This window comes from Geotrypetes seraphini, chromosome 9, assembly GCF_902459505.1.
Source record: "Geotrypetes seraphini chromosome 9, aGeoSer1.1, whole genome shotgun sequence".
In the NCBI taxonomy this organism is placed as follows: domain Eukaryota; kingdom Metazoa; phylum Chordata; class Amphibia; order Gymnophiona; family Dermophiidae; genus Geotrypetes; species Geotrypetes seraphini.
The window spans coordinates 20,342,792-20,357,959 of record NC_047092.1 but is presented as its reverse complement, the minus strand read 5'-3'; the positions used below and the strand labels follow the sequence as shown (position 1 = coordinate 20,357,959).

Sequence of the window (15,168 nt, the reverse complement as noted above, 5' to 3'; positions counted from 1 at the left end):
CAAGACTAGAGTTCCCTTCAAGACTAGAGTTTCCTTCAAGACTAGAGTTTCCTTCAAGACTAGAGTTTCCTTCAACACTAGAGTTTCCTTCAACACTAGAGTTTCCTTCAACACTAGAGTTCGCTTCAAGACTAGAGTTTTCTTCAAGACTAGAGTTTCCTTCTCTACACCACATTTCAGAAAAAGTGTTTCGGTGGAGGAACAGTGACTAGTCACAGGAAGAAGAGATAAATATAGAACTAGGAGCGTTTTTTTGCTTACTTTGTCAGTGGTAACTGCTCTGTGCCCCCACACTGGTGGAGAGGTTTCATGGCAGATGCTTCTCTCCGCCACTGTATCCAATCTGATCTTGGCTGTTCTGCCCATGTCCCCTTTAAGTGAGATTAAAGCACCAATCAGAGCGTCTGCAGCTTCCAGGACCTTCATTACCCATTCCTTAGGGGGATCCTTTATGAAAACAAGAAAAGTTGATATTTGGATGAAGGAGGGCAGATACAAACAAGATGGAGTCGGTCCAGAGGACAACTACTAAAATTGTCAGTGGTCTTTGTCATAAAGCATATAAAGACAGATTTAAAGATCTTAATATGTATACTTTGGAGGAAAGGCAGGAGAGGGATATATAAAAACATGAAGGCAGATAAACGCCAAATGGCCCATCCAGTTTGCCCATCCGCAGTAACCATTATTTTTATTTAATTTTTTATAATTATTCAATTTTCTATACCGTTCTCCCAGAACAGTTTACTTGCATTTATTCCTTTTTCTGAGATCCCATGTGCTTATCCTAGGCTTTCTTGAATTCAGACACAATCTCTGTCTGCACCACTTTTTCCAGTAGACTGTTCCAAGCATCTATCACCCTTTCCGTAAAAAAGTATTTCCTCAGATTACTCCGGAGCCTATCACCTCTTAACTTCATCCTATGCCCTCTCATTCCAGAGCTTCCTTTCAAATGAAAGAGACTTGACTCAAGCGCATTTACGCCACATAGGCATTTAAACATTTCTATCATATCTCTCCTCTCCCGCCTTTCCTCCAAAGTATACAGATTGAGATCTTTAAGTCTGTCCCCATACGCCTTATCATGAAGACCACACACCATTTTAGTAGCCTTCTTTTGGACTGACTGCATCCTTTTTATACCTTTTTGAAAGTGCGGTTTCCAGAATTGTACACAATATTCTAAATGAGGTCTCACCAGAGTCTTATACAGGGGCATCAATACCTCCTTTTTCCTACTGACAATACCTCTTCCTAAGCACCCTAGCTTCCTTCTAGCTTTTGCTGTCACCTTTTCAACCTGTGTGGCCACCTTAAGATCATCACATACACCTACATGGAATAAATGCGCATGAGGCGAGTCTCTTTCAATTGAAAGGAAGCTCTGGAATGAGTAGGCATAGGGTAACCTCAGAAGTAACCTCAGAAAATACTTCTATATGGAAAGTGTGTGTGTGTGGGGGGGAACATGTAGAACAGCCTCCCAGAGGAGGTGGTGGAGAAGAATAATGTATCTGAATTCAAGAAAGCTTGGGACAAATATATTGGATCCGTAAGGGAGAGAAAGAATACTAGATAGCATGGATGAGCAGACTAGATAGGCCATAAAAACATAGAAAACATAAAAAACAAAAACATAGAAACATAAAAAAACATAAAAACCATAAAAACATAAAAAGCATAAAAACATTAAAAACAAAGAAACATTTAAAAAATGTTTTTATGTTCCTTTTTAGAATGGACTCTTTCCTCGCACCCTTTGAGTGCCTCATTGTAGGTGTCCTGTTATTAAATTGCCCTTCATGATCCCAAATGATTTCCCTCACGTAACTATTTATGTGTGGGATTACTGATGGGGTTTTAAACTGGTTCAAAGATTTTGTCCGGCCACCAGATCATAGAAAATTAGACAAAACAAACGTTGTCTGATAGTTGGAAGATTCCCTGTGGAGTTCCCCGGGACCCGCCTCTATCGCCCCCATTATTTAAGGTTTATTTATATACACTAATGTTTCAAATTGGAAAAAAAAATAAGACTTTCAGTTTGTAGTTATGCAGATGATATTGCTGTTATGATACCAGTTATTTGAACCTGTACGTAAATAATTAATATTGTATAGGATTGGGTCTTGGATAATGAAATACAAATTGAAACTAAACTCAGGCAAAACTACATTTCTCTTACTAGACAAACCTGATCTGTTAAATAATGATCTTTTAGTCTAATATGCTCTAGTTCTGGTTATTAAGATTTGGTTTAGGCCGGGGGCAGGGAACTCCGGTCCTCGAGAGCCGTATTCCAGTCGGGTTTTCAGGATTTCCCCAATGAATATGCATTGAAAGCAGTGCATGCAAATAGATCTCATGCATATTCATTGGGGAAATCCTGAAAACCCGACTGGAATACGGCTCTCGAGGACCGGAGTTCCCTACCCCTGGATTAGAGGGATCTCAAAGTCCCTCCTTGAGGGCCGCAATCCAGTTGGGTTTTCAGGATTTCCCAATGAATATGCATTGAAAGCAGTGCATGCAAATAGATCTCATGCATATTCATTGGGGAAATCCTGAAAACCCGACTGGAATACGGCTCTCGAGGACCGGAGTTCCCTACCCCTGGTTTAGGTGATAAGCGGTGTAAAATAAAAATAAAATAAACCCTATCTCTTGAACCACAAGCGAATGCATTAATAAAAAGCTCCTTTTTTTTTTCTGATGAGGACATTGAGACAAATTAGACAAATGGGCTCCTTTTACTAAGGTGCTTTACTAAGCTAAGGCTTTAAAGCGTGGAATAGCGCATGCTACATCGCCGCGCGCTAGACCTTAACGCCAGCATTGAGCTGGCGTTAGTTCTAGAAGCGTAGCGTGCGGTGTAGCGTGCAGTAATTTCCTGCGTGCGCTAAAAACGCTAGCGCACCTTAGTAAAAGAAGCCCAATATTTGGAATCGGAACAGTTCAGATGGTTAATGCAATCTTTATTGCTGTCAAAACTAGATTACTGTAATCTTAGGCCTTCTTTTACAAAGGCGCGCTAAGCATTTTTTAGCGCAGATTTAGCGCACGCTAAATCAACGCGTGCGCTAGCCATTAACGTGTCCATAGGATAACATGCACGCGTTAGTGTTTAGCGTGTGTTTAGCGCGTGCTAATGTTTAGCGCACGCTAAAAAGCGTAGCGCACCTTTGTAAAAGAGGAGGTTAGTTATACTGAACTTTCCAAACAAGTTTTCCAAAAATTGCAGAAACACACAAAACATAGCAGTACGTCTAATTTTCTTCTCTACAAAAATGATAGGATTATAAGATATTATATTAATCTTCATTGGTTACCAATTGAGGTGAGAATTATGTTCAAATAGTCATATATGTTATATAAAGTTTTAAATAGAAACTGCCCAAGGTATAGAAACATAGAAACATAGAAGATGACGGCAGATAAGGGCCATAGCCCATCAGGTCTGCCCACTCTACTGACCCACCCCCAAGTCTATTATCCTAGGGATCCCACTCCTGGTGACAGGTTCCCTTGGCTTAACCCTCTAAGGGATCCCACATGGGCATCCCATTTGCTCTTAAATTCTTGCACGCTGTTTGTATCGATCACCTGTACCGGGAGCTCGTTCCAAGGATCAACCACTCTCTTGGTGAAGAAATATTTCCTGGTGTCGCCATGAAATTTCCCGCCCCTGAGTTTGAGCGGATGCCCTCTTGTGGCTGAGGGTCCTTTGAGAAAAAGAATCTCTTCTTCCATCTCGATATGGCCGGTAATATACTTAAACGTCTCGATCATGTCTCCTCTCTCCCTACGTTCTTCGAGTGAGTACAGCTGCAAAATTTTCAGCCTTTCCTCGTACGATAGATCCTTGAGCCCCGAGACCATCCTGGTGGCCATCCGTTGCACCGACTCTACTCTCAGCACATCTTTTCGGTAGTATGGCCTCCAGAATTGCACACAGTATTCCAAATGAGGTCTCACCGTGGTTCTGTATAATGGCATTATGACTTCAGGCTTCTGGCTGACGAAACTCCTGCGGATGCAACCTAACAACTGTCTTGTATGAGCGTTTTATATTTTCCACTTTGATTGGGAATAGGAAGTTGAAATCATTGTTCATTTGCTCTTCCATCAGTCAAATGGATAAAAGATTTAGACATCATGAAAACGTTTATCTTTTCAAGCTCCAAAAGTCTGGAACATAAGACCATAAGAATAGCCTTACTAGGTCAGACCAAAGGTCCATCAAGTCCAGTAGCCTGTTCTCATGGTGGTCAATACAGGTCTCTAGTACCTGACTAAAACCCAAGGAGTAACAATATTCCATGCTACCGATCCAGGTCAAGTAGTGGCTTCCCCCATGTTTTTCTCAATAACAGACTATGGACTTCTCCTCCAGGAACTTGTCCAAACCTTTCTTAAAACCAGCTACGCTATCTGCTCTTACCACAACCTCTGGCAATGCGTTCCAGAGCTTAACTGTTATCTGAGTGGAAAAAAAAATTTCCTCCTATTGGTTTTAAAAGTATTTCCCTGTAACTTCGAGTGTCCCCTAGTCTTTGTAATTTTTGACGGAGTGATCCACTTGTACCCGTTCTACTCCACTTAGGATTTTGTAGACTTCAATCATATCTCCCCTCAGCCATCTCATTTTCAAGCTGAAGAGCCCTAACCTTTTTAGTCTTTCCTCATACGAGAGGAGTTCCATCCCCTTTTATCATCTTGGGAATGGTTTTATGTTTGCAATGTTCAAATTCATATTTAACCTTTAGGACAATCTTAAAACACTTTTGTTTAGAATATATTTCCAATGCTAAATAATCTGAAGTACTTTGATGGTGTGTGTATTTGCTGTAGTCATTTTTTACATCTAGAATTTGTAATTATATGCAATTCCCAAGAGATTGTCTTGATTTCTTGTAAACTGCATAGAACTTTGTGATAGTAGTGATATATAAATAAATGTTAAAAAAATAATAATAGTCCCTCAAGCCCAGCCTTTGTAGTGGTGGCCCATAGACAAAAGGCACAGAAGACTAATAGCAGGACAGGTACTAACCAACCAAAAGATCCCTATGCTTACCTGTTCAGTTACATGCTTATAAGGTCCCTCCTTGCCCTCTCCTTGTGGTGATATATCATGTTCATCAGTCTCTTCCAGCATTGATAGATCCAAGCCCTGAGTCTCTCCTTGTGCTCGCAGATCATATCCCTTAATCTTTTCCCGCACTTGTGGATCACATCCATCTATCTTTCCTGACACTGGAGAATTACATCTCTCAGTGTCTTCCTTTACTGGTGGATCACACCTCACGGTCTCTTCCTGGACTAGCAGATCATATTTCCCAGTTGTTTTCTTTGCTGGTTGACCACATATCTCAGTCTCTTTATTTATTGATGGAACAAATCTCTCAGTGTCTTCCTTTGTTGGCTGATCACATCTTTCAGGCTTATCCTGTGCTGGTAGTTCGCATCTCTCTGTCTCTTCCTTTGTTGGTTGACCACGTCTGTCAGTCTCTTCCTTTGTTGGTTGATCACGTCTGTCAGTCTCTTCCTTTGTTGGTTGACCACGTCTGTCAGTCTCTTCCTTTGTTGGTTGATCACATCTGTCAGTCTCTTCCTTTGTTGGTTGATCACATACCTCAGTCTCTTTCTGTATTGGTAAATCACATCTCTTTGTCTCTTTTTTGGCAGGTTGATCATATCTCTCAGTCTCATCCTGTGCTGGTATTTCACATTTCCCTGTCTCTTCCTTTGTTAGTTGACCTCGTCTCGCAGTCTCTTCTTTTGTTGGTTGACCACGTCTGTCAGTCTCTTCCTGTGTTGGTTGATCACATACCTCAGTCTCTTTCTTTATTGGTGGAACACATCTTTCAGTCTCTTCCTTTGTTGGCTGATCACATCTCTCAGTCTCTTCCTTTGTTGGTTGACCACATCTCTCTGTCTCTTCTTTTGTTGGTTGATCACATCTCTCGGTCTCATCCTGTGCTGGTAGTTCACATCTCTCTGTCTTTTCCTTTCTTGGTTGATCACGTTCCTGTGTCTCTTTCTTTACCAGTTGATCACATCTTTTAGTCTCTTCCTTTGTTGGCTGATCACATATTTCAGTTTCTTTTTTTGTTGGTTGATCACATCTCTCGGTCTCATCCTGTGCTGGTAGGTCACATCTCTCTGTCTCTTCCTTTGTTGATTGACCATGTCTCTCAGTCTCATCCTTTGTTGGTTGATGATGTCTCTCAGTCTCTTCCTTTGTTGGTTGATTACATGCCTCATTCTCTTTCTGTACTGGTGCATCACATCTCTCTGTTTCCTCTTTTGCTGGTTGATCAAATTTCTCAATCCCTTCCTTTGCCAGTTGATCATATATCATGGTCTTTTCTTGTGCTGATGATTGACATCCCTCACTCTCTTTCTGCACTAGTGGATCACATCCTACAATCTTTCTCTGCGCTAGTGGAACATATGCTTCAATCTTCTCCTCAACTGGTGGATCACTTCCCTCAATGTCTCCCTGCACTGGTTGATCAAATTCTTCAGTCTCTTCTTGCACTGGTGGGTTACAGCCATCAGACTCTTCCGGCATGGATGAATCACATTCCTCAGCCTTTATCCCACTGCTGCCTTTTCCCAATGAATTCTCTATTGCTGGTTCCAGTCCTTCTTCAGATGCTCCTGAATGGCCAATCCGGATTCCTGACTTCTCCAGCTTCATCCACCCAGAGTCTGACAAAGAAGGCTTAGGAAGAATAGAAAACAGAGACAAGGTATTGGGTTAGAAGCAATGATATATGACTAGGACTTACAGGGTATCTTACTGTCAGGGCTCCAGGAGATAGATTGGAACCAGCAGCAAACTCACAACTGGTTGGTTCTGTTTACACTCTTGCTCTAAATCAACCAATAGAAATAATTGTGGAATACACATCAGGCAATACAAAACTTCATCTTGAAACATGAACCCTGAACACTTCTGAATACAGATCCACCAGTCTAAACACTTGAACTTAGCATATACCCATAGGTGCTGAGAAAAGCAACCACAAGCAGTCCTATTCAAATCAGTGGGCTAAGCCACAGGCTACGGTTTCTTGTTATCTTTAATTGGTTGAGACATTATAAAAATAGCAGCTAGAGTTACCGACATACATTTACAAATATTACACAACACTACACCTAGATTGTTCTGTAATGCTAAAAAAAATTGATCATATCACCCTACCTTTTATCCGTCTTCATTGGCTGTCTATTCAATATCAAATTTGGTTCAAGATTCATATTTTGCCTCATAAAGTCTTTTGTTCAAATGAACCTTCGTATCTGTCATCATGGATTATACCATATACCTCTAGCCGTGCTTTAGGCTCTATGATGGCTTCTAATCAGTTAGTCCTGCCCAACCCCACAGATTGCATCACATGAATCCACCCGTAATTTGACTTTCTGATTTTTTGGCTTAAAAATTATGGAATGATCTTCCACCTTGATCTTCCACAATGATATACAGCTGACGACTGATTGAGAAGGTAGCCTAGTGAAAGATTTATTTAAAGATTTTATTATGAAAGGTCTAGTATGCGTGGTGTCTTCCTATCTATCTGTTTTATAGAGTTCCTTGTTCTATTTGTCTTTTATATTTATACAGTACTCCCCTGCGAATTCGCGGTTCGCAAATCGCGGCCTCAGTCTTTTGCGGTATTTTCGACCGCCTCGTCTGAGAACTAAAGTCAGGCTACACCAATCAGGAGCTGTTTTTGACACGCCAGATAGCGTGTCAAAGCAGCTCCTGATTGGTGTAGCCTGACTTTAGTTCCCGGAAGAGGCGGTCAGAAATGACTAAGAAGGATCCTGCACCTGATTTTCAGCACCCGATGACGCCTCAGCTTCCCTCTCCTGCCTCCGATCTGCTCCTAAACGGCATTTGTGTTTTTTCAAAATTCGCGAGTGCTCCTGGAACGGAACCCCCGTGAATTTCAGGGGAGTCCTGCATACTGTTTTGTCCATCGCCTGGATATATTTTTATAGTATACAAACGTAAGCAGTAAAAAAAAAGTCCTGATAAACAATAAACATGCATTACATACATACAATTAAACAAATACCATAAATAGATTGTAACCTACCCTCTCTAACTGCATTCCATATGTATTTTTCATACAGTTCTTCACTGTCAGTTTAATTTCCATCCTATAAGTTCACATAGAATTTTTCTTTTTTCAACCATCTTTATTTTCTCTTCTTTATTAATTTCCAGGTACTTTAGTTAGATTGTGAGCCTTCGGGACAGTAAGGGAATTTTTTAAGTACCTTCTTACTTCTCATTTATAATCTTAATGTATATTTTCTTCAAACCGCTTAGAACCTAACGGATGTAGCGGTATATAAGAAATAAATTACATTACATTACATTACTGTAACATGATGTCAGATAAAGGCCAAATGACCCATCCGCAGCATCCACTATCTCCTCCTCTCCCTATTGGCTAAGGCTCTTTACCCCTGCATTGTGATGTCATAGAACTTTATCACTATAGAAACATGATGGCAGATAAAGGCCAAATGGTCCTTCCGCAGCATCCACTATCTCCTCCTCTCCCTATTGGCTAAGGCTCTTCACACCTACATTGTGATGTCATAGAACTTTATGGTTATAGAAACACTGTAATTTAATTTCCATCCTATAAGTTCACATAGAATTTTTCTTTTTTCAACCATCTTTATTTTCTCTTCTTTATTAATTTCCAGGTACTTTAGTTAGATTGTGAGCCTTCGGGACAGTAAGGGAATTTTTAAAGTACCTTCTTACTTCTCATTTATAATCTTAATGTATATTTTCTACAAACCGCTTAGAACCTAACGGATGTAGCGGTATATAAGAAATAAATTACATTACATTACATTACATTAGCATGTTCTAATGCTGCCTGCATTCATTATTAGCAACTAGGCCCCATAATTAGCATAGTAAGGGGGATGCGGGGGGGAGGGTTGCGGACCACCCCAGGCGCTGGCACTTATGTGCCCCCGACCCACCACACAATGTCACGCTCATGCCATCCCTTCCCCCCACCCTGTACCTCTGTATATCTTCGCTAGTTCGAGCAACTTCTGCTTGTTGCTCGTGCCAGCCTGACTCCCTTCTGAATCTCTTCTGGGTCACTGGGCCAGGAAGTGACCTCAGAGGGAAATCCAACGCTGGCGCGAGGAGCATACCGCAGAAGCCACTCGCGGTGGTGAAGATTTAGAGGTACGGAGGGGGGAGGGAGAGCGAGAGGGGGGGAGTGAGGGAGTGGGGGAGGGGGAGGCAGGAAGGAGCAGGGGTGCAGAGTGGAGGGGCATGAGGGAGAACAGGGGGAGATGCCACCGCCCCGGGCGCCTTCTACCCTTACTACACCACTGGGCCCCATTGTGTAAAATGGACCTTGAGCTACAATAATGTGCACTTATGGCATCAGTGCATTTTATTGCGATTGCTGTAAATTTGCAATGCATGCTATTCAGTAAAACCAAATTCCAAATCATCAGGACACATAATCATAACAAGCGTCTCAGTCCGTTTTGGGCCTAGGGTGCTAGCACCCCAAAGTTGGCAGCATCCAAAGTTCATTCTCGAAAAATACGTCCCCAATTTTTTTTTTCACCCCAAATCGTCTACTTCAACGTCCAGCCGTTTGATTGTCCAAACTGCTAGTACGTCTATCTTTACTGTATACTACATTCTCGTCCCAAAAAATCGTCCAAGTTCCAAACGCCTAGAACAAGACCTTTTGGATGTGGGAGGGGCCAGCAAAGTGATGGACATATTGTCACCGCACCCCACTATTGCACTTTAATCTCTCTCTGCTCAATAGTCTTGAGTATTCCAGTCCTTCAAATTCCACCTGAAAACCCACCTCGGTCATAAAGAATACTTGACCCTAGTGCCATGGTTTAATCCTATGGTTTAATACCTATGGACCGGCAGAAATAAAAAAATTATTCTGTGGACCGGCATCGGTCTGTGGACCGGCGGCTAAGTCGTGGGCCAGACCCTGCCCATCTCTACTCGATGTCCACCCCAGACCCCGCCCCCATAATAGTACTAATTGCACCTTGCACGTCCTGTGCCTCATCTGGAAGCCTTCCCTCTGATGTTGCAACGTCAGAGAGAAGGCTTCCGGTTCAGGCTCAGGATGTCTGTAGGAGCCACTGCCCGTGGCTTTGTGCATCAGTTAGGAAGAGGGAGCTGGCTCGAAGATAACGCCGCATCAATCGCACCGTGGACCGGCGGTTGAAGAACACTGTTTTGGGCCTGATGCACGTGCTGGCACTGTGGATCGGCAGGAAATTTCTGTGGACCGGCACTGGTCCATAGACCGGTGGTTGAAGAACACTGGTTTAATCTCTTCCCTGCAGACTTCTTCATCATTCTCCTACTATCTTCCTATAGATTTAAATCCTTTGAGTAAAAGTCTCAGAGCCTTCTGTGCCAATCTGTCTCCCCAGTTGTGCCTTATGGTATTACTTGTTTATTTCATTTATATACACGCTGTCAGGAATTTGGAAATTCACCTTGAGCATTCAAGCTAATATTCAAAACCTAGATTGGGGGGGGGGGGGGAGAGAGGGGCAACCAAATAACGTGAAATTTTTCTTCATTACGGCCAGCAGGAAGGGCATACATTCTGCTTATTAAAGTCCCTTTAAAGCCAGAAGCTATCTGTCTTGAAGGAGATAGCCATGGGGGATTGCTGGGACAGGGTTTTGGGGAAAGCAGTGAAATTCAGCCACTCTCCCCTGTACCTTATGTCAGTGGGCTCCAGCCTTTTCCACGTAAAGGGCTGGAGTGTGAAAACGAGGAAGCTCTGCTAGAACAGGAGATGGTTTATCCTTACATGATGTGTAGTTGACATATCCTTGGCTTGTCCTGAAGCTGAAGGACCGTCTTTGACTGCACTGCTCCCATCTTTGGTCAGGAAGAGATGTCCAGGGATGACTTTCACTTCTATCAGCTGACTCTCTGCAACATAATCCTGTTCCGCCATGCTGAGCTCCACCGGGGAGTCCTAATGAACACAATACACTTGATGTCATGATATCACTACTAATGCAAATCTTTTTCATTCAAATGGTGCCAACCGTCTTTTACTACGTGGTACAGCCACTGGCTGCTGCAGTGCCTCTGGGTTTCATCCCAGCACCCTCCCAGACATGTGGCATATCTGCTGGATGCTGTAACACCTCTGGCCAGAGCCGGCTCAAGAACCTGGCCCATGCCCCACCCCTCGGTCCCCCCCCACTCCCCGGTCAGTTCCCTCCTCCTTCTTCTGATGCCACTGCCGTGTGCCGCTTCATAGGCCGGCTTCAGTGTCAAGCGGTAGCATCAACTGGCCTATGAAGATGCACCGAGATTGGACAGGACAGCAGCCTCAGAAGAGGGAGGAGCTTAATTTTTGGTGACATTTAGCACCGGTGCCCTGGGCCAGAAATTAATCTGGTCCATAGGCTAAGCTGACGACCTCTGCCTTTCACTCCAAAACCCCCAGGCACATGGCATAGGTGGTGGATGCTGTAACACCTCTGGCCAGAGCCGGCTCAAGAACCTGGCCCATGTCTCGCCCCTCAGTCCCCCCCATTCCCCGGTCAGTTCCCTCCTCCCTCTTCTGATGCCACTGTGTACTCCCAGCAGTGTGCTGCTTCATAGGCCGGCTTCAGTGTCAAGCGGTAGCATCAACTGGCCTATGAAGATGCACCGAGATTGGACAGGACAGCAGCCTCAGAAGAGGGAGGAGCTTAATTTTTGGTGCCATTTAGCACCGGTGCCCTGGGCCAGAAATTAATCTGGTTCTTAGGTTAAGCTAACGTTGACCTCTGCCTTTCACTCCAAAACCCCAGGCACATGGCATAGGTGGTAGATGCTGTAACACCTCTGGCCAGAGCCAGCTCAAGAACGTGGCCCATGCCCCGCCCCTCGGTCCCCCCCCCCCCCCCACTCCCTGGTCAGTTCCCTCCTCCCTCTTCTGATGCCACTGCCTACTCCCGGCAGTGTGCTGCTTCATAGGCCGGCTTCAGTGTCAAGCGGTAGCGTCAACTGGCCTATGAAGATGCACCGAGATTGGACAGGACAGCAGCCTCAGAAGAGGGAGGAGCTTAATTTTTGGTGCCATTTAGCACCGGTGCCCTGGGCCAGAAATTCATCTGGTCCTTAGGTTAAGTATGACGTTGACCTCTGCCTTTCACTCCAAAACCCCCAGACACATGACCCAGGTGCTGGTTGCAGTTATGTGCTCACTCTATACCTCACCTTGGCATGGAGATTCATTCCTGTGCATCCCTCCTTGGCACCTGCCTTCAGCTGCATTTGCGGAGGAGATTCTTCTTCATCTGACCCAAGCAAGGGATTTCCAAACAGCCATTCCTACAGGACAGAAATCCAGTGAAATATTTCTCTATAGAGCAGAGATGCAATGCAAGAATACAGCAGGACAGGTAAAAGGCAGCCCAAACTCCCGTTGTGTTTAAACTCCTAGAGCTTGCTGCTGTCACACCGGCTTCTAAGCTCCAGTGGAAGAACTGATGTTGGATATCTTTAATGTCACCTCTCTCGGTCGGCACCTAAGGAGTACACCAGCTTCAGGAATTACGCCACCGTCTCTCTAACTGAACCCAAGACGATTTCCAGAGTTTGATTGCTCAGGGTAAAATGTCTGTCCTCAGGAAATTAAGAAACTCTAGCTCTTCAGTGCCACAGAGTGGTCCCTTGGTCTGTCATGAAGCAATTGATTCCCTACAGCAAGTTACTGAGGATAGGGAATCCCTAACATCCTGACTTACCCTGGAAAGCCCCTTAAATACTGCTGCTGATGGCACTGTAGAAATAAAGCTGAACTGCACATATGCGTCCAATGGGGAAAGACAAACAAACCGCTCATTATGACCTTGGGAAATGTTTATGTTCATTCAGGTTTGATATATCACCTTCACTGGGGCACAGAACAATGCAGAATACACAAGAAGCCACAACGAATCTGATTTAGAATAGGACAACTTTTTCAGTTGGTAGCTGATTGGTTGATGTGTACGTTATACGGTTAGGAATCATTGATTCTTGACCAATGTTCCCTCTAAGCTGAGCGCACGAGCGATCGCTCACAATTTTCATTGGCGTCGCTCATAATTTTTCTCGTGTCGCTCACTAAAATACGCAGTGGGCGTGACTGGAATCGAGCGCGGGCGGAGGTGAGAGGAAGCGGCGGCGGCGGCTCGGGCCAAGCGCCGGCGTGGCACCGCGAAAGGGGACAGAAGCGGCGTGAGCCCGGCACTTGTCGTTCTCCTCGGGCGACGCTGTGCCTGCGCGTCCTCCTCGGAGCCTTGTTTTTTTCCATCCGCCGCTCCGCACCGTCGCCTGAAATGTTTTTTGAAGCTTCGGTCTGCCCTGCTCGCCTTAGTGTATTTCAAGTTGAAAGATGCAGCGGCGGCTCCTCTCAAGATCCCCGACTGCATCGGACTTCCGACGCAGGTGGGGATCGTGAGAGGAGCCGCTGCCACGTCTTTCAGCTTAAAAATACACTAAGGCAAGGAGCAGGGCAGACCAAAGAACAGCATGAACATACCAGTAAGGCTGGGGACTTGCGCATGCGCACTTCGGCGGCCACGGACCTACACCTCACAGAACACGCAGATAGGAGTGCGCATGCGCGCCTGCTCATAAATTTGTGGAGTATGTAACTTGTCGCTCATGCATATTTTTTTTTGCACACACCTCATCAATCCTTAGAGGGAACATTGCTCTTGACCCAGGAGCAGAGATACTAAGGCCCAAATTCTGTAACTTGCACCTAATATTAGGCACCTATTTCAGAGGCGCCCAACTAGAGAGGCGCCTATCTAAATCGAAGGGTGTCAGGTCAAAAGCGCGCCGGGACAAAGGTGCGCCCAGACAATTGAGCGCAGCGTGGAGGCGCGCGCCGTTCTAAATTACCATTTTTAGGGCTCCGACGGGGGGGGGTGTGGGGGTGGAACCCCCCCACTTTACTTAATAGACATTGCGCCGCATTGTGGGGGCGTTGTGGGGGGTTTGGGGGGTTGTAACCCCCCACATTTTACTGAAAACTTCACTTTTTCCCTGTTTTTAGGGAAAAAGTTAAGCTTACAGTAAAATGTGGAGGGTTACAACCCCCAAAACCTCCCATAACGCCGGCACGATGTCTATTAAGTAAAGTGGGGGGTTCCCCCCCATGCCCCTCCCGTCGGAGCCCTAAAAACAGTAATTTAGAGCGGCGCGTGCCTCCGCACTGCACTCAATTGTTGGCACGCGCTTTTGTCTTTCGCGCCGTTGTCTATGAACCGGGGACATGTAGTTGGAGTCTGGTAGGAAAAATGTGGCATGTGGAGTAAGAACATAAGAATAGTCTTACGTCAGACCAATGGTCCATCTAGCACAGTATTTCTTCTTCACGGAAGCCAATCCAAGTCACAAGTGGCTGGCAAAACCCCAAATAGTAGCAGCATTCCATGCCACCGATCCAGGGCAAGCAGCGGTTTCCTCCATATCTGTCTCAAAAGCAGACTATGGACTTTTCCTCCAGGAATTTGTCCAAACCTTTTTCTAAAACCAGCTTACATTAACTGCTCTTACCACATCCTCTGGCAACGCATTCCAGAGCTTAACTATTCTCTGAGTGAAAAAAATATTACGCTGTAACTTCATCGAGTATCTCCTAGTCTTTGTAAATCTTGATGCAGTAAAAAAAAAAATCAATCTACTCCACTCAGGATTTTGTAGACTTCAATCATATCTCCCCTCAGCCGTCTCTTTTCCATGCTGAAGAGCCCTAACCTCTCTAGTCTTTCCTCATATGAGAGGAGTTCCATCCCCTTTATGAAGGGAGGGGGGGGGGGTGAATGAAAGTGACTGAGGCCAGAGACTAGATATTTGCTGGGGAGGAGGAAGTTTGTTGAGAAGCAAGTGGGGGTAGTGAAGGTTTTTAAGGCTGGATACAGGGGTGATTGAGGTCAAATCAAGGGTTGCTGAAGGATAGAAACTGAGGCCAGAGATAAAGAACTGCATGTGGGGAGAAGCAAGAATGTGTTTAGATTTATACCCCTGAAACAGAGATTGACATGGTGACAAAATTCATCACCGCTCCCGTCCCCGTGGACAACCTCAGGAAACCATCTCCATGTCATTCTTTA

At 44.7% G+C, this 15,168-nt stretch overlaps 1 protein-coding gene across 1 annotated transcript in view; it reads right to left on the bottom strand.

The window, feature by feature from the left end:
- LOC117366880 (trichohyalin-like) overlaps positions 1 to 15,168 on the bottom strand; it is a 69,382-nt gene that overhangs the window by 43,579 nt on the left and 10,635 nt on the right. The window contains exons 4-7 of the mRNA XM_033958850.1: positions 12,278 to 12,391; positions 10,869 to 11,039; positions 5,081 to 6,733; positions 262 to 447 (exon numbers count right to left, since the gene is read on the bottom strand). Of these exons, the coding sequence (XP_033814741.1) occupies positions 262 to 447; positions 5,081 to 6,733; positions 10,869 to 11,039; positions 12,278 to 12,391 (2,124 nt within the window). The remainder of the gene's footprint in view (positions 1 to 261; positions 448 to 5,080; positions 6,734 to 10,868; positions 11,040 to 12,277; positions 12,392 to 15,168) is intronic.